Raw genomic sequence first — 26,736 nt, 5'->3', positions numbered from 1 at the left:
TTATAAATTAACATTCATGTTTTCGGCAAAACAGCATGATAATGTGTTAAAGTACTTGACAACAATCACTGTTGATCTCCTTGTTTCATTCCAACCTACAATTACGTCAGAGATCATTGGGAATGCACACATGTACATTCAGCTCACACTTACACTAGAGAACCGGAAGCTTATGTTATGTTCTGTATTTACACAGGGTGTAATTATTTGACTTCATTTCTACTAAAAAAATTCTACTAAAAAAAGTCCAAAGATCTGAAATATCCCACGATACACTACATTATGTTTTAATGAACTGAAGTATACAAATAATATCTTAAGTAACTAACATTAGAAGTTACTACTAACAGTATTTCACTGACAGTAATTAATCGTCGTGATCATACACACCCGGTCCCGTATTAGGCTAATCAAGCCTCTGAGGTTTAAAGGTCAACTGCTGAGGATCGTGCGGGAGAGAGAGATCGTTAGCGGACATGTCCATCAGGTGTGTTTGTGTCTTCTATTAAGTTTATCATTAAAATATTATTTATATTGAAAAGCCGGTTCTCGCCTCCTCCTTTCCATTGATCCCGTTACACATAGCCTAAATGGATTAAAATACAATGAACTAAGAATATTTTAAGAGGAACATGCCAATACTTGCATTTCTTAAGTATATTAATTTAAATTCTATTTAATCAGTAGACTACATGCACATATTATTTGGAGTCCTCCACGTGCGTTTTTCGATATTAACGTTAACAATTCATAAATTAATTGATCGAATTCACACGACGATTGATTATGAAAATGTCTGAAAATTGAAATTCCATCTAATAAAAAAGGCTAAATTTAACTCAATACTTAAATGTCCTCTAGTATACTGGAGTATGGGATCATTAGCTTGCTAACACCAGACTACTGGAATCAACTGTGAGTCTCTAGTGCACTTCACGAGGAACGCTGGATGTGTGGCACTCAGAGTGGTCATTAACAGAGGTGCTGCTCATGAAGGGCTTTCAAATGAGTAATTTATGAAGTTTATTTACATTTATGCATTTATGCATTTGGCAGACGCTTTTATCCAAAGCGACTTACAGTGCACTTACAGTGCTTTTATCCAAAGCGACTTACAGGGACAATCCCCCCAGAGCTACCTGGAGTTAAGTGCCTTGCTCAAGGACACAATGGTGGTGGCCATGGGGTTAGAACCTGTGACCTTCTGATTACCAGCCCTGTGTTTTAGCCACTACGCCACCACCACTCCGTGGTGTTTCAGTCAGGATGCTGGCTTGGTGGCTGTTGAGACTAGGGATGCACCGATACCACTTTCTCTTCTGATCAGATTCCGATATCTGAAATCTGATACCAGTGTTGTTGTTTTTTTGCATAATCAGATTATAATATCTTTACCCCATTGTGTGAAAATAATTGGGAGTACTCTTTAATATGTAATGAAATACAAACCTCTAACTACACATTATTTCTATATAAATGTATAGCTTATTAAAAAACAAAACTTCGTTGTTAACTAGTCTACAGGATAATGTAGCAGCAAAATTAACAGTAGTTCCAGTCTAAGTCTTCAGTAGAAAAGCCATTTTCCTTTGCAAATATTTTTCAACTTGTATCTGTACATTTAAGCTAGGGTGTGCAATCTTTTCCAGAATTTATTTTTGTTATACTGGTTGAATGTCTCTTCACATCCTGAAAGCAATCAATAATTTAAGTGTTCTATCTCTCTCTCTCTCTCTCTCTCTCTCTCTCTCCCTCTATATATATATAGTTGGAAGCATTGTGTGAATGTCCACTTGAGGCTGAGGTGTAAGTTTTTTTCATGTGCCGTTCACTCTCCTGCAGAGTCCTTTCAAATTATCCTCTTTTGACCGCAAACCTGTACGGGACGTCTTCAACACGCGCACTATGACTGATTTGTAATACTTTTTAGGACAGTGAACACCAGGCATATACGCAGACGACATGCAGTCGTGGACTGTCCAAATATCTATAAATACTGACCTGCATGCGTACAGTATGCGCACAATTTACTTATTACGAAATGTTTGTCATGTGCATGGTGTCTGAGACGTAACGACACATGGACAAAGTATACTTGGCCTTTACAAGTTAGCTGCATATTTAGACCACAATATCAACACATTCAGGAGATTTCAAGAGCCCTGAAAATGCATTATGATGCCTCAAACCATGTTTCTGGCTTCAGGACAGCAAGTCCTATACAATAGGAATATGCTGACTCCTCTCTTTGTGCACCTCAAAACAGACAAGGCTGTGGAGGCGAACGAGAGGGGGAGAAAGAGAGTGATGGGTGCTTTTGAAGGAAGTGCTGATATGTCCTCCAACCATTCAAAGGCAGTGAGAAAGGGAGAATATAGCACATGCAAATTTAATGAAGTCATGTTTTTTTCTCACCAAGCACCACTGTGTGTGCGGATGTGTAGACTCCACCTACGCTTCCCTGCGGCTGCTCTCTGATAAGGGGGCTTTGTAACAATCACAACTAGATGAACTCCAAACCCCTGTGTGTTTCCCTTTCTCGTGGCAACATGGTGTATGTCATATATTGTATATACTACCAGCCTTCAATTATTAAGGAGCACCGAAATAAAAGGCAAGAGTTCACCACTGTGCCATAGGGGGGCTTTTTTGTCAGTAAAAAAAGCAGTATCAGCCTGGGATGATGGCAGCACTATAAATATCTAATGGAAGGATTAAACCTCAAAGATACTTTGTGTACAATGTTTCCAATGGTTGTTCATTCAAAGATTCATGATTTTACAAGTATAAAAATGTATATATATCAGCGATTCTCTAAAGGTGGTTTGAAACCCAAAAATGGGTCACAGGTCTGTTCTGAGAGGTTTTCCAATATCCTTGCATTTAGAACGGCAAGATGCATATAAACTTTTAAAACGTAGGAGAAAACTCTTCACCTATCTTTTGTTGTTAATGCCAACAATGCAATTAGCACAAATTCATCAGTCACTTGGTAGCCCACGTTGGCTTGCCAAATTAGACATATGTTCAATTTGAATCTGGGTCTTGAAGCAAAACCAGCTTAGAACCACTGTTTGCACACTAGCATGACAGAAATGTAAGGAGGTTTGGATTCTTACCTTGCAGCCTTCACATGCACTGACTCCATAGTGGTAGCCTGATGACTTGTCCTGACAAACGAAACAGGGTTTATAGACCCGTGGAGGTGGCGGTGGAGAGGGGGGGCTGGGTACAATCTCCTCCGAGCTAGTGCTCTGGGTCTCAAGAGCTAAAAGATAAAAGAAACAAATCTGATTCAGAGATATGCAGTAATTCAAAGATTCTTTACATTTTGTTACCCACCACCAGCCAAAGTGTTTATGCGTGTCTTCAGTTTAATTTACATTTGAAGACAAGTTTACATACACTTAGGTTGAAGTCATTAAAACAAATTATTTTAACCACTACACAGATTTCATATTAGCAAACTATGCTGCCATGCATATGCAAAAGGCTGACTGTTTTTGGTCAAAAATGAAAATGTTATTGATATTTTTGAGACATTCAAGACCTCCTTAATCATGTGTATAAATATCTTGAGTCAATTTTGTTGTTTTTCCGAGAAAATAATGGGTTGTCTTAACAGTAACTTCCAAAAGCCCAGGAGAAACCAAGGAAGAACTACGTAACTCCAATTACAGCTCTTAGACTTATTTTTGGAACACTCAAATTGAGTTAGGGTACACTGCCTTTTGTTTAGCCGTGCGTCAAAATTAAGTTACTGCGCAAATGTTTGTGAAAACTGTGTAAAATGTTTTTACATTAAAGTTTGCCACGTTTAAATTACAGCGTAGCCTGTGTACTGACATACATCTGTCATTAAAGCAATCTGACACACACACGATACTTTGTAATAAAAGTGTAGTAAACAAATATTATTGAGTGTTTTTACTATAGCGTCCTCTGGGGTCAACGGACACCCCGGCGAGTCCTGCAGGATTTTTTCCTCATAACATCGGAAAAAACTTAAACTCCAGAATTTTTGGGAAAACAGATAAGTGTATCATTAGAAACTATAAAGGGGCTACTTTTATTTGTGTGCACTCACAATAACAACAAATCCTAGTGCTTTTGTAAAATAAAGAAAATATATAGGATGCGCTTTCTTTGAGGAAAAGAAAGTTCAAAATAACAGCATTTATCTGAAATAGAAAGCTTTTGTAACATTATACACTACCTTTCAAAAGTTTGAGGTCAGTAAGATTTTTTTTTTTATTTTGGAAAGAAATTAATACTTTTATTCAGCAAGGATGCATTATATTGATCAGAAGTGACAGTAAAGACATTTATAATGTTACAAAAGCTTTCTATTTCAGATCAAAATACTTGTGGGGATATTGATTGTGATTCAGCACCCAAATCAAAAACATGGACAGTTCTTGATAGTTGTCTGGATATTAGTTTCCCGGTGTTTGGTTCCGATGAGCTGTTCTGCAGCACACCTGACACCACCCTTGTTGCTCTTATGGAGTTTCCCCGCACTCCAGCGACAGCACCACTTACAGCACCAGAGCCCGCCCAAATCTATGTCCTTTTATGCCCCCAAATAGGAGGGCTTTCTGGTGTTCACTGCCAGTGAGCAATGTTGTGGAGGATGAGTAAGAACATCATGAAACAAAAAGAAATTAACAGGATGCCAAGTTCATGATTTATTATCTCTTATTCCGATCCCATGCATTTTAAATTTGTACATGATTAGTTATATCTTTGCATTCCATTATTAAATTATTATGTTTACGCATTAGAAATATGATTATCTTGTATTTAATCACATATTTCAATGTGACCTATCTGCAGTCAACCTGTTAGTTTTGCTGCACACCAATTAAATATATTATTTCCCGCTATGGATCACTAGATTTTATACAGGTGTTATGATTTTGTAAATAGTGATCTGCAACCAAATATTGATAATGTGGAAGTTACTGCCTTTTGCCTTGGCGTGACTTCTCACTTTTTGCAGACAATACAAAGGCAGAGTACAGTAACTTCAAAATAGAGGTCCTAAATTTCATTACTAAAACATCTAATTGCCAGATTTCCAGTATCCTACCTATAATACATTTGGCTGGACAACAAAAAAAAAATGTTAAGTAATTTTTCTCAGTTCCACACTCTAGCGAGTTATGGTCTTTTGCCTTTGTAGGGTAGAATAGTTTTGGCAAGTCGTTTAGGACATCTACTTTGTGTATGACATGAGTAATTTTTTCAACAATTGTTTACAGACAATTTGTTTCACTTTTAATTGACTATATCACAATTCCATTGGGTCAGAAGTTTACATACACTAAATTAACTGTACCTTTAAGCAGCTTGGAAAATTCCAAAAAATTATGTCAAGCCTTTAGACAATTAGTTTATAATAGGCTAATTGGAGTCAACTGGGGGTGTACCTGTGGATGTATTTTAAGGCCTTCAAACTCAGAGCCTTTGTAATTGACATCATGGATAAATCTAAAGAAATCAGCCTGAAGGTAACACGTTCATATGTACAAACAATAGTACGCAAGCATAAACACCATGTGACCATGCAGCCATCATACTGTTCAGGAAGGAGAGCATACCTCCAAAGTTTTGGCAAAATGGCTGAAGGACAACAAAGTCAAGCAAGGTATTGGAGTGGCCATCACAAAGCCCTGACCTCAATTTGATAGACCATTTGTGGGCAGAACAGAAAAAGTGCAAGCAAAGAAGACTACAAAACTGACACCTGGAGGAATGGGCCAAAATTCCAGCAACATATTGTGAGAAGCTTGTGGAAGGCTACACAAAACGTTTGAACAAAGTTAAACAATTTAAAGGAAATGATAACGAATACTATCAAAGTGTATGTAAACATCTGACCCACTGGGAATATGATGAAAGAAATAAAAGCTGAAATAAATAATTCTCTCTACTATGATTCTGACATTTCTCATCCTTAAAATAAAGTAGTGATCCTACAAAAACCAATGGTTTTCTACCATTAAATGCCAGGAATTGAGAAAAACTGTGTTTAAATGTATTTGGCTAAGTTGTATGTAAACTTCTGACTTCAACTGTACATAGCGAATTATTTGATATTTGATTTGAAAACTTTTTTGGTAAATGAACCCTCAAGTGGTTAGTAAAATTGTGCATTCACCAGATAATGTGGCTGGTGGGCAAACAAGTTATTTTCCAACCCTGCATGGGTCATTAGGTTAATTCTGGAAAACAGCATTCTGCTTCTTAAATTTTTTTTGGCAACTGTCTGCAGAGACCTTCATTGTTGGCATAAACCTTCAAATCTTCTCTCTGTTACCTGGGGAACCTCAGCAAGGGAATGGAAACAGCTAAGATCATGCTTGACAAGAGAACATCTCCATTGCTGCTGAGAGCAGACAAACGGAGAAGTGCCATGCTCTCCTTACACACTTGCTCGCTTTTCTTCTCAGTTTCTGCTGCTACCGACTGGGACCAGAGCCAGCATTAATTAATACAGTCATGACAGTCAGCTGGGGTGTAGAGGGAGAAATCCCAAGCTGTGCTTGAGTGGAGGGGGCGCCCGAGCTTTACTGTCCTGTCAAAGAGCTGCCACAACTGAGATCTTATGAAATGACTATACTTTATCTGACTATAAAGTGTTCACTCCAAAACAAACATTCTGTCATCATTTACTCATGTTGTTCCAAACCCGTATTTGTTCCATAAAACACAAAAGGAGATGTTAGGGGCGGATTGCCCCTTTAAATAGCAGGACGCAGACCATAATGAAAACTCTCAATGCATCACACAAGGAGCAGAGTACGTCTTAACCTTTGAACAAGTCAGGGGCACAAAACAATAAGGACTTGACAAATTGAGCATATTTTGAATAGCTAAAATTCTTATCATCGTTGTACAACCTAAACTGATGTGTTCATGTAACATTACACATATTATTGAACAACTGGTGGTGATGATGGCACCAGTATATTTTCATGATGTAAATGCACATACACACTCACACACGACATCCTGAACACACACGGACACATTCACTCTGCACCCACATCTGTCTTTTCCCTGCCCCCACCCTTTCCCACTGTGCCTTTCAAAAATGCCATTGCATGGGGGAAAATGAGAGATGAAGAGAGAGAGGTTACTGGTGAAGGAGACTTGCTATGTGGGTGCAGTTTGCAAACGTTCAAGCTTGGTTTTAGCAAGCCCTATACTGACTAATACACCATGACCATTTTTATTTTGCACGATTATTTTCCTCCCTCTCTATGATTCTTACAATTAGGCTAAATAGGCCTTTTTGCTTTAAGTAACTTTATTTGCTACTGTATCTTTGAGAGTTTATGCAAATGACTTCTGTTAATACTGATGTTGTTAATGCTGTTGTTCATCAGGACAGGCCAAGTTGGTGAACACTGAATAGGTGACTACTAATAGGTGATTAAAAATAAATAAATAAATAAATAAATACCCTGTTCATTGGCTTTCACACAAATACACTTTATCCTGCACCAAACCTTTTCTGATAAACAGGTCTGTGAAGGTTGTCTAGTAAAGAAAGGCAGAACACAGCGGTCTGTTTTTACATTCAACTAAGTGAGCCAGATATCTAATTAAACCTTAAAAAAACAGGGCTGTGTGCTCGAAGACCAGATCTACCAACAGCAAAGATCCTATCTCACAGACGTCTTAAATGCAAACATGGATAGAGCAAAATAAATATCTAAATCATGATATTTCCGTCTATTGCCCTTTAAAACAGTAAACTAGTGATAGGCTAATATAATATTTGCCCATTTTGAGATTATATTGGTCACTTAAGAGAAATGGTTAATTGCCCTTTATGTCAGTTCAAAAGCCTTGTCAATGTATAATGCACATTTTGTAATCAAATATTTGTGAATTAGTTTATTTTAAGCAAATATTGAGTAAAAATATGTTTATTTAAATTCATGTTCATTTGAATTGTGTGTAGGCTACATCTTATTTGTGGTCACCAAGTTGTATATATCTGCATTATATACTGCAGCTGTTCTCTAGATCAGTGGTTTTAAAACTGGGTACAGGGCTCTACGTTAACATTTCGGTTTTAGAGTGCTTGTGCCAATAAGTGATTTGTTTTAGGGGCAAAGTCACAAATTTTGAGTTCAGTCAGAGTTCAGTTTTTAAAGACTTTTCATGATAAAAAATATATGCACAAGCAGGCATTAAGAATGACTTCAGAATTCAGAAACAAGAGACATACTTGACAAAGATAAGATATACCTGACCAAGGGCATTAGACACCTTCTCTGATAAACATTTTTCAAGTTATTTTCTTTTCAGTTAACCAACAACATGAGTCATGACTGTGATCACCTTTATGAAATTATATTTATAACACTTTATACTTTCATTAGTCATTACCAAACATTGTAGAAATATTAAACAGATTAGTCATGAACATTAATTTAAATGTATTTTAAGGCTATTTCACCAGCCTATAGGCTACAGATTGCTGAACAGATTATCAGTTAAGTAATCTGTAGCCTATAGGCTGGTGAAATAGCCTGATGGTTGTTAATGTTTTTCAATATGCTTCCTATGATGCACTCATAAGCACAAACTACCTCTCATTCTTTACTGAAAATTTAAGTTTTTTTGTGTCCGTATATGCAGTGTAATGGTTTTCTTATGTAAACGTACTTCACAGACATCTTTAGCCAGCATTAATTAATAGTCATGACAGTCAGTTGGGGTGTGGAGGAAGAAATCTCAAGCTGTGAGTGGAGTGGCGCCCGAGCTGTACTGTCCTGTCAAAGAGCTGCCACGACTGAGAGCTTATGAAATGACTAAAACTCTGTTTAGGTAGTACAAACATCATTTGATGTTGAAACCTCATCACTTTTAACTGTTTCGCAGTCTCAAAATATTTTTCAGCATCTTGCGCCTGAGTGGCACATTTAAGACATTTGTCATTTACCAAATTTGAGATACATTGACGGATCATTCAAAACACAGTCCGTCACCTTGACAGTCAAAAAACAAGCAAGAAACTTGCTTGCAACGACTTGCATGTGCTCATCAAAGAGAGAGTGTGAGTGAGTGTGCGCGCGCGCTCATCCATGTGTGAGAGAGAACCCTTGCTTTTAATGCAATAACCAACAAGCCGACAATTTAAAAGGGTAGGCCTACTTTTAAAAGTATTTTGCATTAGGATAGATGAATTAGGGTGTTTTTATTCTGATGGTGTTATATAAGATCATAAGTTCAGGCGTCAAATGTCACAACAGGAAAATTGGATATATTAATACAATTATACTAAATATGAATAGAAAGGATATTGTTGCTTGTCCTAATCACATATCTTTGTGAGACATAATTCCCCACCCTGATGTCAAAATACAGGGCACAGTTTAATGTAGAGGATGACTTGGGTATTATTGGTCATCGTCTGCCAGTCACCAATAACACCCAGAATTGACAAAGCTCTGCAGAGCCCTTAACTTGTCTTCTCACTATGACAAGCTGCGCACATTTACAGTGATGTTAAACTTAAGTTCCATGTTGCGTTATTAGGTTTCAAATTATATGTTTTGTCATTTAATTATAATTGTAAGTTTAAGCTTATATATCACGCGTTTCCCTGATTGGGGGCTGCAAAGGGATGAACCGTACACAAGGGAGGCCCCACACTAAAAACGTTTGATAACCACTACTCTAGAAATAGACTTTTTAAAAATATATTGGCAAGCTGCTACACACAACTTTATTAAACTATTCATGCACAGTTGCTGAGCCAGTGTGCAACAGAATGTATATTTCCTCTGTTCAGAAAAAGCACAGATGACACTAAAAATACCCACTCTGGCACTGTCAAGTCAGATGAGGATGTCGAGTTCTTATCGCTCTCCACAAAGACACAGCAAACGTCCCCACACACGCAAACACGTATCCCTCCACATGTTCAAATGCAAATAAGTTCAATGCAGTGTGTTGTGAAAAAGCTGGCAATTATTTTAGCAAGTGTGAACGAACACATTCCACAACACTATCAAGCTGTGATGTGAAGAGAAGATAAATAATGGCTAATGATAAAAATGAGAAACAAAGTTTAAATGCTGATGATAGATCACTTGTTTATTTTGCAACAATAACCGGCTGACTGTACATTATTCCATTTATTACATGGCTACGAAGCAAATATATAAATACATGAACATAAAACACAGATGATTTGTGTTCATCAAATTGCTGAACAGCTGAAATTCACCTCTGAGTTCTGTTGGTGTTTATTTTGTGAAAATTATCCAGTCTATTACAAGACTACTTGCCAAATAAATAAATAAATGCACATGAAACATTGATTTGAGTTGAAATTATTTTGTAAGTTAACTTGTAGGGATCGCACAGTGATCTGAGCAGCAGGAATGATAGCTCACAATACCCAGATGAGCGGTCTTATACCTGGATGTGCACTTGTTACCGAGAAATATCAGACTGCTAGATGGCACCATTGACCAATCAGAATAAAGTATTCCAGAGAGCCATGTAATAAGCAAAGATAACTCCTAAATAGTACACTACTTGACATTGGTTGAGCCTGTGTTTGCCATGTTGGCTAATCGGGATGCTCAAACAAAGTAATGTTTACTCCTGTACTCCTATGTAGTACAAGAGTAAACATTACTTTGTTTGAGCATCCCGATTAGCCAACATAGCAAACACTGTCTCAACCAATGGCATGAGTTTGGGATTGGGCTAACTGTTGGTTCCAACAATGGCTGATGGGTAGAGCATCCAGAAAACCTGTTTGGAAAGTTATTTCACAATTCCGTTTGGCGATGCTAGTGGTGCAGAATTTACACACTTCTCTTATTTAAATTCCCTACTATTCCATTATATTCCGTTTATGGATGATGTGGAGGATAAACATGGCATCTTCTCCAGAGCAGTCAATGAGCTCAGCAGCATAACATGAATAAGAGGGGAACAACCATATAGGGATGCAACTAGGCATGGGCATTTTGTCTATTCAAGTACTTGGTGTGTGTGTGGGGGGGGGGGGACATGTACATAGACATGTACAAATACAGTATTCACATGTTTGTCATAGGGCTGCCCCTAAAAGTCGAACAAATGTTAATCGATGAGAAGAGTCCTGGTTGACCAAGTTTTGATTTGTTGGTTGGTCACAGAACAAAAAAAATCCACAGGAAGTGCCAAAGTCACGCAGTCTGTGACAGACAGACATGATCGTTTACATGGCTGGTCCATGTGATAATTATGTCGGGCAGGAAATCCAAAGTGTGGGATAATTGAGGGGATAAAGGATGACTCCAAGAAGGTGGCATGCAAAATCATTCATCGACCTCAAACATGGCATATCAATTGAAACATGCAAGTAGCCTAATGTTAGCCACTTAGTATGGCCACTCGCTCTAACGTTAGATAACCTAGATAAATAGGAACTATTAGTCTTATCCAAGTGTTCGTGGAGAGTGGGTAAGCTAAATTAGTACCTCCCTTACTGCATGTTTAACTTGATGTGCATTTCTCTATAAATTAACAAAATGCTTAGACAGTCTCCTTGCTGTTTTTTCCGAACACTTTCAGAATCATTAACGCTTTTGCCGGTGTCGCTACGGCTTGCTTCGTGTGTGCACTTGTAAAATTGATAATCTAGAATTTCTCTAATGTAGAACCGTGTTAGCAACGTTTCTTATAACATTTTTCTCAGCCCTGAAACTCTGATGGTCCCCAAAAAATACTAGTTGTCAAGGAAAATCTTTGGTTGGGGACAGCCCATACAACATTCCCTTGGCTGCTGCAAAGGAAAACTGCAATGGAACACCACTTTATGTTGGACTTACAACTTGTGCGGAAATCTTCAGCTCTGATTTCGCTGAGATGCAGGTCATGCAAACATGTCGGCACTGAGGGAAATTTACAGTCAATGATAAACCTTCACTTATATTAAATATACATTGAGTCCAAGTTTCTACATTATATGACAATAAAACCTGTTTAGCAAATGTGTGCAGAGTGCAAAACACAGTGGATGAAACTTTCTATTGATTATCATAAACCTGTAGAACAAACGTTAGCATTGCAGCATCATTTATCAGTTTGGTTGCTAGAAGTCATCTCTATTTACAATCAAGTTAGCATAGAAAATGACAACACAATCAAGCTCTACATGAAATATAAGTGTATAGTTGTCAGGTAGTTTAAACTCAGTCACTGAATTTTGAACTCAGTGAAAAGTCATGTCAAGCATTTACATTTTAGATCATCGTTTTCATGATTGATCACTGATGTCACATCAGAGTACTCATGCCCATCAATTCTATACTTTCACAAACTTTGAACAAGGCCTGAATCATGAAAAGTTGTTACACTTTTTCATTATTACTTTCAGGACATATGCAAAACAGTTCTTTTCTTTTACTTATAAAACTTAAAAAGTACAGTTCATTCAAGAGTAAAATTATCCATTAGGGATTGAAGAAAACGAAACAAAAAAAATCAGCCCAGCAGATGGCAACGGTGACACCAGAATAGAAATATTAATAATTCCGATCAGCTGAAAATGCATAGCTTAATATGCTTGTACACTGTCACTGATTATTTACATTAATATTTTTAATGAATACTGTAGGTTTTAAAATAGTATGGTCACTGATTCTAAACTATTCTTTTCAAAAACTGGTCTGCTTAACCAATAAAATTATGTTTGCAATAGTATACATTTTCTGGAGTCTTTAGACATTACATTTGGCATTATCAGGAGAACTATCAAATATCAGGATTCTTAGCATTATTATACATTGTCATTATATATACAGGTTTAATATAGTACAATCTAGAGATCGACCAATATATTGGTTTCTGGAACTATCGGTTATCAGCAAAATCCACACAGATAGCTTTTCCCCGTTGTGTCTGGTGCTGGAGTGGCTGGGAAGGGTCCGCTGTCATTATACAGTATGAGAGCAGCCTCTAGAGGCGAAATAAAAACAAATCACTTCACTGATGCCTTGTGGTGTTTGTTTTGACACATGAGACTACACTCTGCATGGAGCTGAACACTTCAGATGCAGATTTAAAACATCAACAACTAAAAATGTATGTATATACACAATACACTACACCTCATCATATCATTATAAAGTAATACATTTGTTGGCTAGATGCTGCATAAGTAGAAAACGGCAGTATGTTTGCCAACAAAGCTCAGAGGACGATAACATTAAAGCTAACCTCAAGCGGTTAGAACAATGTGACAAAAATACACGCAGGTCCTACCCAAATGTCACAATTGTTCCCATCTATTTGTATTCGTTTATATCCAGCTGGTCCCATTTAAGCATTTGCAAGTACATTAAGTTGCATATTTAAATCTAGTGATGTGAGAAAGCAAATTAATATATTCATGCAGCTGAGAGAAATGTATAAACAAATCAGAAATGCATCCGATTTCAATAAAAAAATAAATAAAAAAAAAAGCTCTTGCGGCAAAAAGGCTACACACAGTGCAAAAAAAAATAAAAAATACAGTTTAAAAGAAAGCAGGTGTCTCTGTGCTTTAAACGTTATTTTTAATCAGACACATCATGTAAAAAAACAGCACTTCACCACAAGACACTGAAAAAACAAAAACAAAAGAGAAACATCTACCACACGTTTACATAAAAAAACAAAATGGATTGTTGCTAAAGCGTTCGGTGTGTCTGTCTCGAGATCCTCGCGTGCGGTTCCAGTCTGTTATGTTCTGTCTGTTTGAACAGCCCCTGGCCTGGGCTTAGTCTGAGCCACTTCACCACGGAGTTCAGCCGAATACCACTGCTATCTGTGAATATTGCTACTCTACATACAACTGTACTGAATAAAATACTATGTGGTATTTTGATGTTATTATGAAGCTTGAGTCTGGACTAGTAGGAATCATTTCAAGTGTAACACCATATGAACAGTCTATTGATGTCCATTTATTGTCAATGATTTCCATTATTGGTAATTTAATCAATTAGTTGTTGCAGCCCTACACCCATACATACAGTTGAAGTCAGAAGTTTACATACACTAAGGTTGAAGTCATAAAATCAAATTTTTTTAACCACTCAACAAATTTAATATTAGCAAACTATAGTTTTGGCAGGGTGTTAAGGACATCTGTTTTGTGCATGACAAGACATTTTTCCAATAATTGTTTACAGACAGATTATTTCACTTTTAATTGACGATCACAATTCCAGTGGGTCAGAAGATTACATACACTAAATTAACTGTACCTTTAAGTAGCTTGGAAAATTCCAGAGAATTAGCTTATAATAGGATGTGTACTGAATTGGAGGTGTACCTGTGGTTGTACTTTAAGGCCTACCTTCAAACTCAGTGCCTCTTTGCCGGACATCATGGGGGAAAAAAAGAAATCAGCCAAGACCTCAGAAAACAAAAATTGTGAATCTCCACAAGTCTGGTTCATCCTTGGGAGCAATTTTAAAATGCCTGAATGTACCACATTCAATTGTACAAACAATAGTATGCAAGTATAGCCTAAACACCATGGGACCACTCAGCCTTCATACTGCTCAGGAAGGAGATGCATTGTCTCCTAGAGATGAACATATTTTGGAGCAAAAAGTGCAAATTCACAGTAAAGCAAGTCCTACTTCGACATAACCTGAAAGGCTCCTAAGCAAGGAAGAAGCCACTGCTCCAAAACTGCCATAAAAAAACAAGACTACAGTTTGCAAGTGCACATGGAGACAAAAATCTTACTTTTTAGAGAAATGTACTCCGATCTGATGAAACAAAAATTTAACTGCTTGGCCATAATGACCATCTTTATTTTTGGAGGAAGAAGGGCTAGGCATGCCATCTGAAGAACACCATCCCAACCATGGGGGTGGCAGCATCATGTTGTGGGGGTGCTTTGCTGCAGGAGGGACTGGTGCACTTCACAAAATAGATGGCATCTTGAGGAAGGAAAATTATGTTGATATATTGAGGCAAAACCTCAAGACATCAGCCAGGATGTTAAAGCTTGGTCGCAAATGGGTCTTCCAATGGACAATGACCCCAAGTATACCTCAAACGTTTTGGAAAAATGGCTTAAGAACAACAAATTCAAGGTATTGGAGTGGCCATCACAAAGCCCTGACCACAATCCGATAGAATATTTGTGGGCAGAACTAAAAAAGTGTGTACGAGCAAGGAAGACTAAAAACCTGATTCAGTTACACCAGTTCTGTCTGGAGGAATTTTTTAATTTTAGTTTGTGAAAGGCTACCCAAAATATGTGATGACCAACTGGGAATGTGAATAATAGTAGAGAGGATTATTTATTTCATTTCATTTTATTTTAAATGATCCCCTTTTCTCCCCAATTTGGACTGCCCAATTCCCACTACTTAGTAGGTCCTCATGGTAGCACGGTTACTCACCTCAATCCGGGTGGTGGAGGACAAGTCTCAGTTGCCTCCGCTTCTGAGACAGTCAATCTGAGGATCTCGAGACCTTATCACGTGGCTCGTTGTGCATGACACCGGAGACTTGCATCATGCGGAGGCTCATGCTAACCTCCGTGATCCACACACAACTTACCACGCACCCCATTTAGAGAGAGAACCACTAAAATCCTGAACACGAGGTGGTTACCCCATGTGACTCTACCCTCCCTAGCAACCAGGCCAATTTGGTTGCTTAGGAGATCTGGCTGGAGTAACAGCACACCTTGGAATCAAACTCGTGACTCCAGGGGTGGTAGTCAGCGTCAATACTTGCTGAGCTTCCCAGGCCACTGACATTTCACATTCTACAAATAAAGTAGTGATCCTCCTAACTGACCCAAGACAGGGAACGTTTTCTACGATTAAATGTCAGGAATTGTGAATTTAAATTTATTTGGCAAAAGTGTCTGTAAAATTCTGACTTCAATTGTATGTTGAAAATATCCTTCAATGTACACAAGTCTATGTGGTTAAACTTGAAGAGCTTATCTTTAGAGAAAACAGATACCCATATTGCCATAAATATTAAACAATCTGGTATCTCAGTGTGAAACACTTGCAGATGGTGCTTCAGTTTGTATTTTTATACAGAGAGAGAACAGGAAGTGAGAAAAACTACCGGCTGGCATCATACTTCCTGCACTCTCATGAATACAACAGCTTTGTGAAGGTGAGGCTGTTTTTAAAGTTCATCTCTCTCCCACCATTACTCTCACTGAAACACTCTTTTACTTTCCATTTCACCAAAACGCGCTCCCTTTCTCTGCCATTCGCTTGTTCCCTAGAGCAATGTCTGACCTCTTTCTGCTGTCGAGCTTCGATACGAGTGACACATTTTCTATAACAGGGACAGAGATCAGCACAGATCCAGGACAATGTTATGGGAACTGCTCTTCTGACAGCAGACACTTGGGTGGTGTGCAAATGTATGCCTCTGTCTGCTCTTGCACCACCATGACTCAAACTACCTTTAAACTTGATCTATTGAATAATTAACGGCATGATTAAAAATGTAACAGCTCAGAACTTCGCTGAACTGAAGGGAGAGAAATCCCTCCCTCTTATTCAAGTGAAAGTTTGAGGGTTAGAATCAGTTTCCCTTGAATCAAAATAACCCTGAATAACCTCAGAAAAATCGCAGCAGAAGTTACTTCTTGCAGATAGAACCTGTGATCAGGTGCTGCACTTTAATAACAGATGCTGCAGCGTCTCTGAGAAGAAGCATCTTAGTTATGGCTTTTCAGTTGGCCTGTAGCTCTGGAGAGATCAACTTGTGTTGAAATCAGGTTTCATTAAGTCCAGAGGTTCCTAAAGCAAAGATAGATGACAGACACCGCCCATTAACCTCTGTAAGGGTTTATGAAATGGTTCGGGCTTAACCATCTGTCTGAGACACACCTTCCAATGCCACTCTTGAAAAGAGACTAAATTAATCTCTAAGTTTGTTTGACATCACCTTGCAATATCACACAATGTAAACCATGGCAGGCTGGTTAAAGTGTACATTAAAAAAAAAGTCACACCAAACACAAAGTCTGTTCAAAAATCTAGTGAGCTGGCTCGCTAGACAGCATTTTAAGGCACCTGAGGAGGCCATCTAATAATACATTGCGACTGGAAAATATTTGACTCATTATTTGAGTGCCATGTATATGTGTGTAATATACACCCACACACCATTTAAACCAGCTGCCTAATACTGTGTAGCAACCCTCGTGCCACCAAATCAGTGCCAACCCACATCTCAGAATAGCATTGTACAGAGCAGTTATCAGAGTTACTGTAGACTTTGTCAGTTCAAACCAGTCTGGCCATTCTCTGTTGATCTCTCTCATTAACAAAGCGTGAGAACTTCATGGATCTTCTTCAGTGTGTCTTATATAAACACAGATGAGAAGCAGGAACGTCTGAAACTCCTTTAATACAGGTAATTTGCTTGAAATTGTGTGTTTGTGCTTAGATTACATTAACATTTATATTTCCTATTGACACACTAAAACTGAAGATATAAATAACCATCTTAGGAACATTAGATGTAGGGTTGGGCGATGTCCCCTAAATTGGCAGTTGACGACGTTGACAGTAAAACATCGCGATGGACGATGATATCGTCGGTGGGGCGGGGTTATATAATTTCATATAATTTTCAAAAATTAAATGAAAAATTATAATTTCGTTATTTTACTAACCCAACTAATGACTCGTCAGCGCTTTATCAGTAGGTTGCACGACACGTGAAGCATTTTTTTTTTTAGCTTTCACTTAAGTGTTGTGCACTTTTTATTTTAATATATCTCTTTACACAAATACTATTTTCCACTTAAAAACTATAATTTCGTTATTTTACTCACTGATGAGCAAAAGGTCAAGGCAGAAATGACCATGTACCTGCAGGAAATGGCCATTGATGGGGAAGAGGACCCGCTGACTTGGTGGAAAACGAACGACAAAAGGTTTCCGTTCATGGCAAGATTAGCACGGAAATATCTGTGCATATGTGCTACCAGTACTCCATCAGAGCGGGTCTTCAGCACAGCGGGTAGTGTAGTTACTCCAATCCGCAGCTTATTAAAACCAGATAAAGTGAATATGTTGGTATTTCTGGCCAGAAACATCGAAATTTAAACACGGTCTATGGTGAAAGATATTAGACTTCTTTACGCATTTTTCGCCATCCGTTGCGGAGCTGTTCGATTTTGCATATTATTTTTTAAACGTTCATTTGTGTAGTTCATATGACCACTTTTCAATATTTCAATAACATAGGCTAATTTATTTTGTAGCCTGTGCTGAAGTTAATTGTGCTGCTAATTATAAGTGAAATGTTAATGCCGAGTTATCGGTCTGAGTGTTGTTACCGTTTTCTTGTTTTATTTGTTGTTCTTCTATGTTTTAATAAATGTGTGTTATTCATATTCACCTCGTTTCTTTCATTTGATTTGACATTATGGATTTATGGCTAAGGAAATTTTTCTTTAAAAGTATTAACCAGACAAAAGTGATTTGACGTTCGCTGGTCTGGGTTTATCTTACTGCCGCTTCAGTGTATACAAGAGCTATGTGACAATGAGCAAGATTTTCTGAGACACTACAACTACTAATAATTAATTAATAAAGGCTATTTTCTTGTAGCCTACAACATAAAATATTTTAATCTAAATGTACAGTGTAAGACATGTAAAAAAAAAAGACAAGAAGCTAACAATGTCAAGATCAATATTTGTGTAGCCTGCCTGACACGGTATTTTCACAGACTAACACGTCACGTCTCTGGCATATAATAACTACAGTATTTAAAATAGCATATATGCATTAGTTATATTCTCAATTTAATTTACAGAGCAATCCCTGCAAAGTTTTTAGGTTAACTAGAGAAGAAACTAGGATTAGTGAGTCACACTAGCAAGACTCGCGAAAGGGGGCGTGGCATCACGATGGTGGCTCTACATCGTGATGTTGGTCAGCCATCACGATGGACGATGATATCGTCCATCGGCACAACCCTAATTAGATGTTTCGCAAAATCATTTGTCTTAAGACTTTTGAGATTGATAAATAGATGTCTCCATTTAGTTTTATATTTTTACATTTTCAGATCAGATGGTTATTTCCTTTTAAAACCGCTTGTAACCAGCAAAGTTTAAACTCTTGTTTTAGTGCAGTGGTCCATTGAGAGCAGTCGTCTTGTCCTACCAAATGAGTGGTTTACTATTGCCCAGTCCCTGTTTGTCTGACCGTTTCATGTTTCATCACTTCAGGGACATATTAAATATTGTATCATGCTGGTCAAGCTAAATTACTAAAACACTCAGATGTCCATCCAGGTAAATAGGCACAATAACAAAATAACAGGGTGGATGCTAAATGGGTGAATTAGCCACTACATAGTCTGTGATTGATATCTAGGAAACATATTTGTTAACTAATATTTATGATTTTATTTCAGTTAACATAAATGCTGTATATTGACATTTTAAAATTATATTAATTTCCAATATATCTTCCCAAAAAAGGGTGGACATGTTATGCTTGACTACATATGACTAACACCACAAAATAAGGGAAAACATAAATAAAACACTAGAGTTATACAATTCAAATAACTTGATCTTCAATGAAAGGTCAAAGTATCATGACATAACAGGGTGCAAAATAAATCAAGGGACAGTGACACAAAAAACCTCCACAATCAGTGTAAAAATGACACATTTACCACAAATGAATAGACTTGTAATGGGGACTTAAATGACACAGAATTGTAGGAATGACCCATATTTTAGCAGTTCCTGCAGAAACGCCGTTTTCCATTGAAAAACAGCACGGACGGAGGCAAAAACGTGTTCAGTATGAACGGCACCTACTAATCTTAAAATGAATAACGCTTTAATACAACGACCAGGAAAAAGAGAGAGAAATGGCTTAACATGAAAAGTGTATTTCTCAGTTGTTGTTTTGACAGTAAATGGTGTTTATCGTAAAAGAAATGGTAAGAAAATCATGTTAAGTGTTTTAACTACACCTGTACTGTACTTTTATTTTGAATTAATAGAGTAATGCAGTTTTTCTTACCACTCTCTTTCATACAGAACGAGCTCTGACATATGCAATAAAATATAATGGCATGTCATGAACAGGTGAGTTTACTGGCGTTTTAAAATCCCTGTAGTGGGAAACAATTAATATGTACTCTAATGCTATATGATTTTGACGAAATGATCTTGCTTCTGACAGCAAACACGACAGAAGACATCCACTGATTGTCACTGATCTTTCCCCCAGCCGTTTCTGTCAAGCGGAGTGTCCGTGTAAAGCAACATCCGATATCTCACAACTCACGTGAAAGGTGTGTGTGTGATTCATGTCTATTTCTCTCGTTTTGTAAAATATTTTCAGCAGTTTGGGTGTGGTGATACACAATTTTTTCCCTTAATTACGGTACGATTCCTTAATTTACAGGACTTTGGCATTTTGTTAATTTTACCTGATACTGCTTCGGCGTGAGGGTGACTCTCTCCACTCACTGTCAAATTCCCTCAGTCACTAACTACATTTCCATCAAAGGATGTTTTGCAAAAAAAAGTTTTAGTGCATCAAAATAAAGCTGATGGAAATGCACATTATCGCTAAAATGTCACAAATGTCGACATCATATTTTTCCATTTAACTCAAGCGCATAAACTATGTCGATACATCAGATGTTCTGAAAACTGGTTTGGAAAAACGGTCTATAAAATTGGCATTAATGCAAAAATGTAGTCTCACATGTAGTGCCCCAATCGTTATCCCCGATGTTAATCATGACGACAGTATTGAAAGCCAATTTATTGTACGTGATTATGGATTGATCTTTACGGCATATAGCGGCAATCTGCAAACGTGACACTTCCAGGATTGCCAACACAAATATCTTGTGCACATTGAACAAATGAATGGACTCTGTTTGTGATGAATTTTAATCGCAGTATCCATCCGTTTATTTGTTAAAGTTTCTATTCCACACCATAAAAAAAATAAATAAAAAAAGAGATTGCAGTCATGGAATTAGCCCATAAAACATATCATTTCTGTGCACAAAGATGTTTTAAATTAAGAATAAATACACAATACTAGGTGAAAAGCTTCAGCGCGCTTTTATTTGTTTTATTACTTACAGCTCAATTCTATTAAATTGTTTAGTTTTACTTTTGAAAAAATGGCAGCAAAATTCTCTGTATTAAATAAAATTACCAAACGAAAAAAAAAGATTTTTTTTTTTAGACCTATATATGCCTTTTCTTTACACAAACTTAAATCAGCCATACCCTTTTCTGTAAACCCTTTTCGGCTGAATGACGTTCTCAGAATGTTCTGCACTTTTTTCCAAGACTATAAACAATCAGAACTATTTGTCCAAAGCTCAGTTCACTTTTAGAAAATGAGCTTTTGAACTTTTTAAAACGTTTAAACACTTTAAATCTAACAATCTTTACCTCAGATCACATTTACTGCTTCTTCAGAATTTGCTTTATGAAGCTAAAATAAATTAGATGATTATAAAGTTCAGTTGGTCGTTAAAAGTTGCTGGAGAATTATGCGGGACATAATGCAGTTGTGATGGCGATGCTTTTGATTAGATGATTGTTCAAAATATTGAATATCAGGAATGTATCATATGTAAACCCTGATATAATACTGCAAACAAAAAAAAAAAAAATCTTTAATAGCTGTGCACACCGTATATACACATCGATTGAAGGTCCTTAGACAAACTTTCCCCCACTACTTTTGCCGGCAGGTTGCCAGCTTGAACAGGGCCATGACGATCCGCTTTCGGGTTGGAACCCTTGCCAACCTGCAATATGCGCAACATCATGAGCAATATTACAGTCCTATCAGAAGGGCAACTGCTCCCTTTTGATTGCAATTCCTCTTCTGATTGCTTTTATTTGTTAATTAAAATTACAGTAAACTGACTAATTTCAATGAATAGTCTCAATAATCTCCCCATTTTAGACCAACTTCAGAGAAAAAATATTAGGGACATCTAGGAAGTGAATTAGCGATAAACACACATTTCTGAATGGAAACGGCTTCAGGGCAGATCTCTTTTGTGCTAAACCAAAACCTATACGACTGTTTTTGAGGCATGACGTCATCACGCACACCCTTTTTAGCGAAAAAAGGCCATTTGAATGGAAATGGGCAGAAGGCGGCAAATGTCGCAATTTGTTTTTCCCCGCATTTTTACTTTGTTGATAACAAAAGAGCCAAAAGTGGATGGAAACTAGGCTATATACAGCTACATACATTACTGTATTATATGCATATTACTTTACATGTACTCCTATTTCACTAGAAGACAGATAAGGGCCATATACAACATTATTCTACAAATACAACATTATTTTTCTTAAACTCTTTAGACACAATTTGTAGGGAGAGAGTAATGTTAGCACACATAGACTGAGAAAAAGATTATGGTGCGAAAGACTGTACGTGAGACACATTTACAAAATATTGATTTATGTATGTGAGAGAGAGAGAAAAAAAATAGGGCATAGCATGAAAGGAAAATGCTGCATACCTCCAAGCGTTGGCGGTAGTTCTCTGGGGGAAAGCGGATCCTGGTACAACTATTAAGCCTCCCTACACTTAAACACACACACACACACTTTCAATAAAAAATGAGCCCCGTTTCTTTTTGTGTTATTCAAAGTTAACCCAGTGAGATTAACTTTGGATGGATACAAATGGAATCAAGGCCTCATCATTACCAACACCATTATGGTAATGGACCAGTAATGCTGGGCACAGAGAGATGGAAATGGTAGAGAAAAATGAGCAAGTGGGGGGATGAAAAGCACGCACTCATGTGAGACTATGATGTAGGACACTTTGCACCAGAGTGCCAGTGAGTCACAGGCCTGGATCACTCACTGCTCCCTCAGTCTTGTGACTCATCCCTTTAAGCCCCATCCCTTTCCTCCTATTCGTCAATAGACATGAGTGACATGGTTTTTTTTACCATTTGGGTCGTTGGTGAAATGTTGTCAGTTTGTAGGGACCTTTTATGCTAGTGTTCATCTAGGCTTGTAAGGCTTTTGAGAGTTATATAACCGAAGATAGAAACGTAGGCCTACTTGACAGGCTAATAGACACCATTGCAGTTAACGTCAAAATATACCCCACTTAAATGAAGACTAAGAGATCTGAACTCAAAGAGAGGAGTTTAAAGACAGGCTAGAGTGATTCTGTGTGCAAACACTGCAATGTTTGGGCAGATCACAAGGGATTGTGAACAGAACTTCTCAAGGAGAGTTCTCAAGACCTTTAGCTGTAGATCAAATCAGAGTAGCTGCACTGAGGACTGTCTGGAGTGCGTTTTATAAGTCTCGGAGAACTCACTAGCGCAGTAAAAATGGCTTAGTAACAGTCAGACATGGTTGGCAGGTCAAATTCCAACTTGCAACATAGTAATGATTTCAGCGACAAACTTCTTAAAATAAGTTATTGTCCACCTCACACTTCTCAATGGGAAATGTCAATTCTGCAAGGCAATATGCAGCTCCCACGCGCTAGACTACAATCAAACTTTTCATCCAGTGTTTACACATGGCACACAATAGGTCATGAGAAAAGCATTGCTCACAAACCGGTATTGTTGTTCAAGTAATTAAGTCTTCTGTAATCTTCTCTGTAAAAAATGGCTTTCACTGAGCTTACAGACCTGAACGAACTGCTCAAAGAGAGTGTTTCCAACTTTGCTCAAACCCCACCCTTTGTGCTGCTCAGTCATCTGGTCAATGGATTGTGTGGTATGGTGTGGTACTCAGACTATTGTCCATCTCTAATTCAGCTTATCAGAGGTACTTCAAAAACCTCTTCAGAACCATGCATGTGACTCAAGGAGAGGACTAAACCACATTAATACATTGCGGAACTACTTGTATCTAAAAATCTTATCCATGTCAAAAATTTTGCTGGCTGGACAATATGTGACTAATTTCACCATAATTTTTGGTTAAGTTGGTTAAAGGTGTGCTCACACTTGTAGTTTGGTTCTCTTGGTCCGGACCAAAAAAGAAAATTATACATTTAGTCTAGGGCTGCAACTAACGACTATTTTAATAGTCGACTAGTCACCGACTATTGAAACGATTAGTCGACTAATCGAATAATTATTAAAAAAATTTTAAATTTAGCATGAGATTGCTTTAATTCTGTGGAAAATGATAGTAAACACAAGAAAGAAGGGGGTACTTCAATGAAAAATGCATATTTTATTGAACTTTGCTGCTGATAGGCCGATTCATACTAAAAGTAAATAAAAAGGCCCTGTCTAAAACCAATTAGGCACAGTGCTAGGTCAGTATAGACATAAATAATACATAAAGAAACTATCATTTTTATAAAGGACAGGCACATTTGTTTTATACGAAAAAATAAAGTAAAATCAAGTAAACATTTTCTTCCTGTAAACCAGGGGCAGGCACATTGGCAGCAATAAAACAGTAAACAAAAATATTAAGTGTATTTTGTGAGATACATTCAGTGGTCAATCTGTTGCAAAAGAACTTTACAACTCGTCTCAACATTATGAAATCTAACGGTTTTAAAATAAGCTTTCAGAGTCGTCTGAATTTAAATTGTAAACATGGACTGTGTGATACTACCTGGACACAAACCTGTCATGGTTGACAGACCGAGTTTAAAATCAACATGAGGCTCAGGCTATGTCGTTCAGTTTATTCATATTAAGGAAAGTCAGCATATTAGCTTCCATGTTATTTAAATCAAACCGAAATCTTACCGAGGCAAGTCCGAGGCGAGTCAAACGCCGTTTCATTCAACTGTCCGACGTGCTTTCTCTTTAAATGTTCGTGCATCACCGAGGTGCTGCCGTGATACGCAAGGACTGCTTTGCAAACCATGCAGGTAATCTTTTTATTCGACGTATCCAGGCTAAAATGCTCCCAAACTTTAGATGTTTTGGTACGCGCAGCTGCTGCGTTGGACCCCGCCATTTCTGTATGTTATCACTCAGCAGAGACGCTAATGCGCATGTGCGACTCTCGGCAGAGATTGTAATGAAGAGAGGTGCCTTGGTCGGAAAAAAACATGTCTGGCGACAACTTCGACAATGAAATTCATTGTCGACTATTTCTATTATCGATTTTTGTCGACAACGTCGACGAATCGTTGCAGCCCTAATTTAGTCCTGGTTCGCTTAGCGCTCACACTAGCATTTTTAACACAGAACCTAAAAATACGAAACAAAAAGACATCAGGAAAGTGTCACAACCTGATTGGAAAGCTTTTATGATGTATATTTTGCAACAGAACTTGCCGAACATCCAAAACAATGCTGGCTGCAGGGCTGAATGCGCTCGTTGGATTTATATATGTATGGTGGTATTTTTACCAGCTGAGAACAAACGAAGAGCTAATAAAATTTATAAAGGAGTCAAAACAGCGTCAGAAATTCCTCCGTTGCACAAACAAACAAATATATGCTGAGAGGACGGCTGACTGCGGTTCCAACGCCTGTACCGAACTATAATTGGCAATATAATTCCTATGATGAGAAGAACCAGGTATGCTTGTGGTCAGAATTAGGCAAATTACTTCCTGTTTTTGGTCCGTTTAGAAGTCTTTGGTCCATGTTGCATTCATATATCAATCAAATCACACCAGAGTTTGTTTGGAAGTGGACCGAGACCCACTATTCAGGCAGTTCAGATTGCAGCATTCACACATGTTCAAATTAACCACACTAACAGAGCAATCGTACCAGAGTTCATTTTAATCAAACCAAACCTGCCAAGTGTGAACACACCCTAAAATGGCTGTTTTATGTTTGGTGCCCCATGATAAACCCCTTTTTAAACAAATAAGATCATTTTCATAATTAAGTTCCTCTGACCTCATTAAAACCCAGTTGGCAGACATTCCAGTCATGTTAGCCCTGTTTTTCCTCAAAGGAGGATTGCTCTTTTCATAAATGTAAATGACCCATTCTTGTAATGTTGTTTATTTTTGGAAAACAGAAAGAATTGTCTAAAGTTTTATTCCAGTCAGTGAATCTTAATATGTGTAAATATGTATATGTGGCAGGGCGGAGGGCGGGCCCGGGTCGTGATCCTAGACACCCAGTCCCATATTAGGATAATTATGCCTCTGTGAGGGTTAAAGGCTGACTGCAGGGGATCTTGTGGGAGAGAGAGATCGTTTACAGACATGTCCGTCATGTGTGTGTTTATGTTGTCTTTTAAGTTTACTATTAAAATATGATTTACATCGTCAAGTCGGTTCTCACCTCTTCCTTTCCATTGAATACCTTTACAGTATATTATCAATGTAACATTTTCATGCAGGACAGTTTGTGTTTTCAAGTTGAAACTGTTTTAAATAAAGTTTTATAAGATTAAGAAAGGCCATGGAAGTGTCAACCAGATACTTTTATGTTAAAGGAATAGATCACTCAAAAATAAACATTTGCTGATCATTTACTCACACTCAGGCCATCCAAGATGTACATGACCTTTTTTCTTAATCAGAACAGGATTTAAGATTTTTAGGAAAGTATCCCAGGTTTTGAGCTTCATCCAATGTAAGTGAATGGACACCAACTTTTGACAGTCCAAAAAGCACATTTAGTCAGCATCTAAGTAATCCACACGACTCCAGCGATCAAGTAATGTCTTCTTAAGTACATATTCAATGTTCAACATTTTAAATTTTCAGTATGATTTTAAGCTTTTAA

The 26,736-nt window shown here is 37.6% G+C and overlaps 1 protein-coding gene across 7 annotated transcripts in view; it reads right to left on the bottom strand.

The window, feature by feature from the left end:
- rarab (retinoic acid receptor, alpha b) overlaps positions 1–26,736 on the bottom strand; it is a 210,618-nt gene that overhangs the window by 22,530 nt on the left and 161,352 nt on the right. For all 7 annotated transcript variants that reach the window (XM_052131689.1, XM_052131695.1, XM_052131690.1 and 4 more), the window contains one exon: positions 3,120–3,268. In XM_052131689.1, the coding sequence (XP_051987649.1) occupies positions 3,120–3,268 (149 nt within the window). The remainder of the gene's footprint in view (positions 1–3,119; positions 3,269–26,736) is intronic.

This window comes from Xyrauchen texanus, chromosome 8, assembly GCF_025860055.1.
Source record: "Xyrauchen texanus isolate HMW12.3.18 chromosome 8, RBS_HiC_50CHRs, whole genome shotgun sequence".
Taxonomy (NCBI): Eukaryota; Metazoa; Chordata; class Actinopteri; order Cypriniformes; family Catostomidae; genus Xyrauchen; species Xyrauchen texanus.
This window is presented reverse-complemented; position numbering and strand designations above follow the sequence as displayed.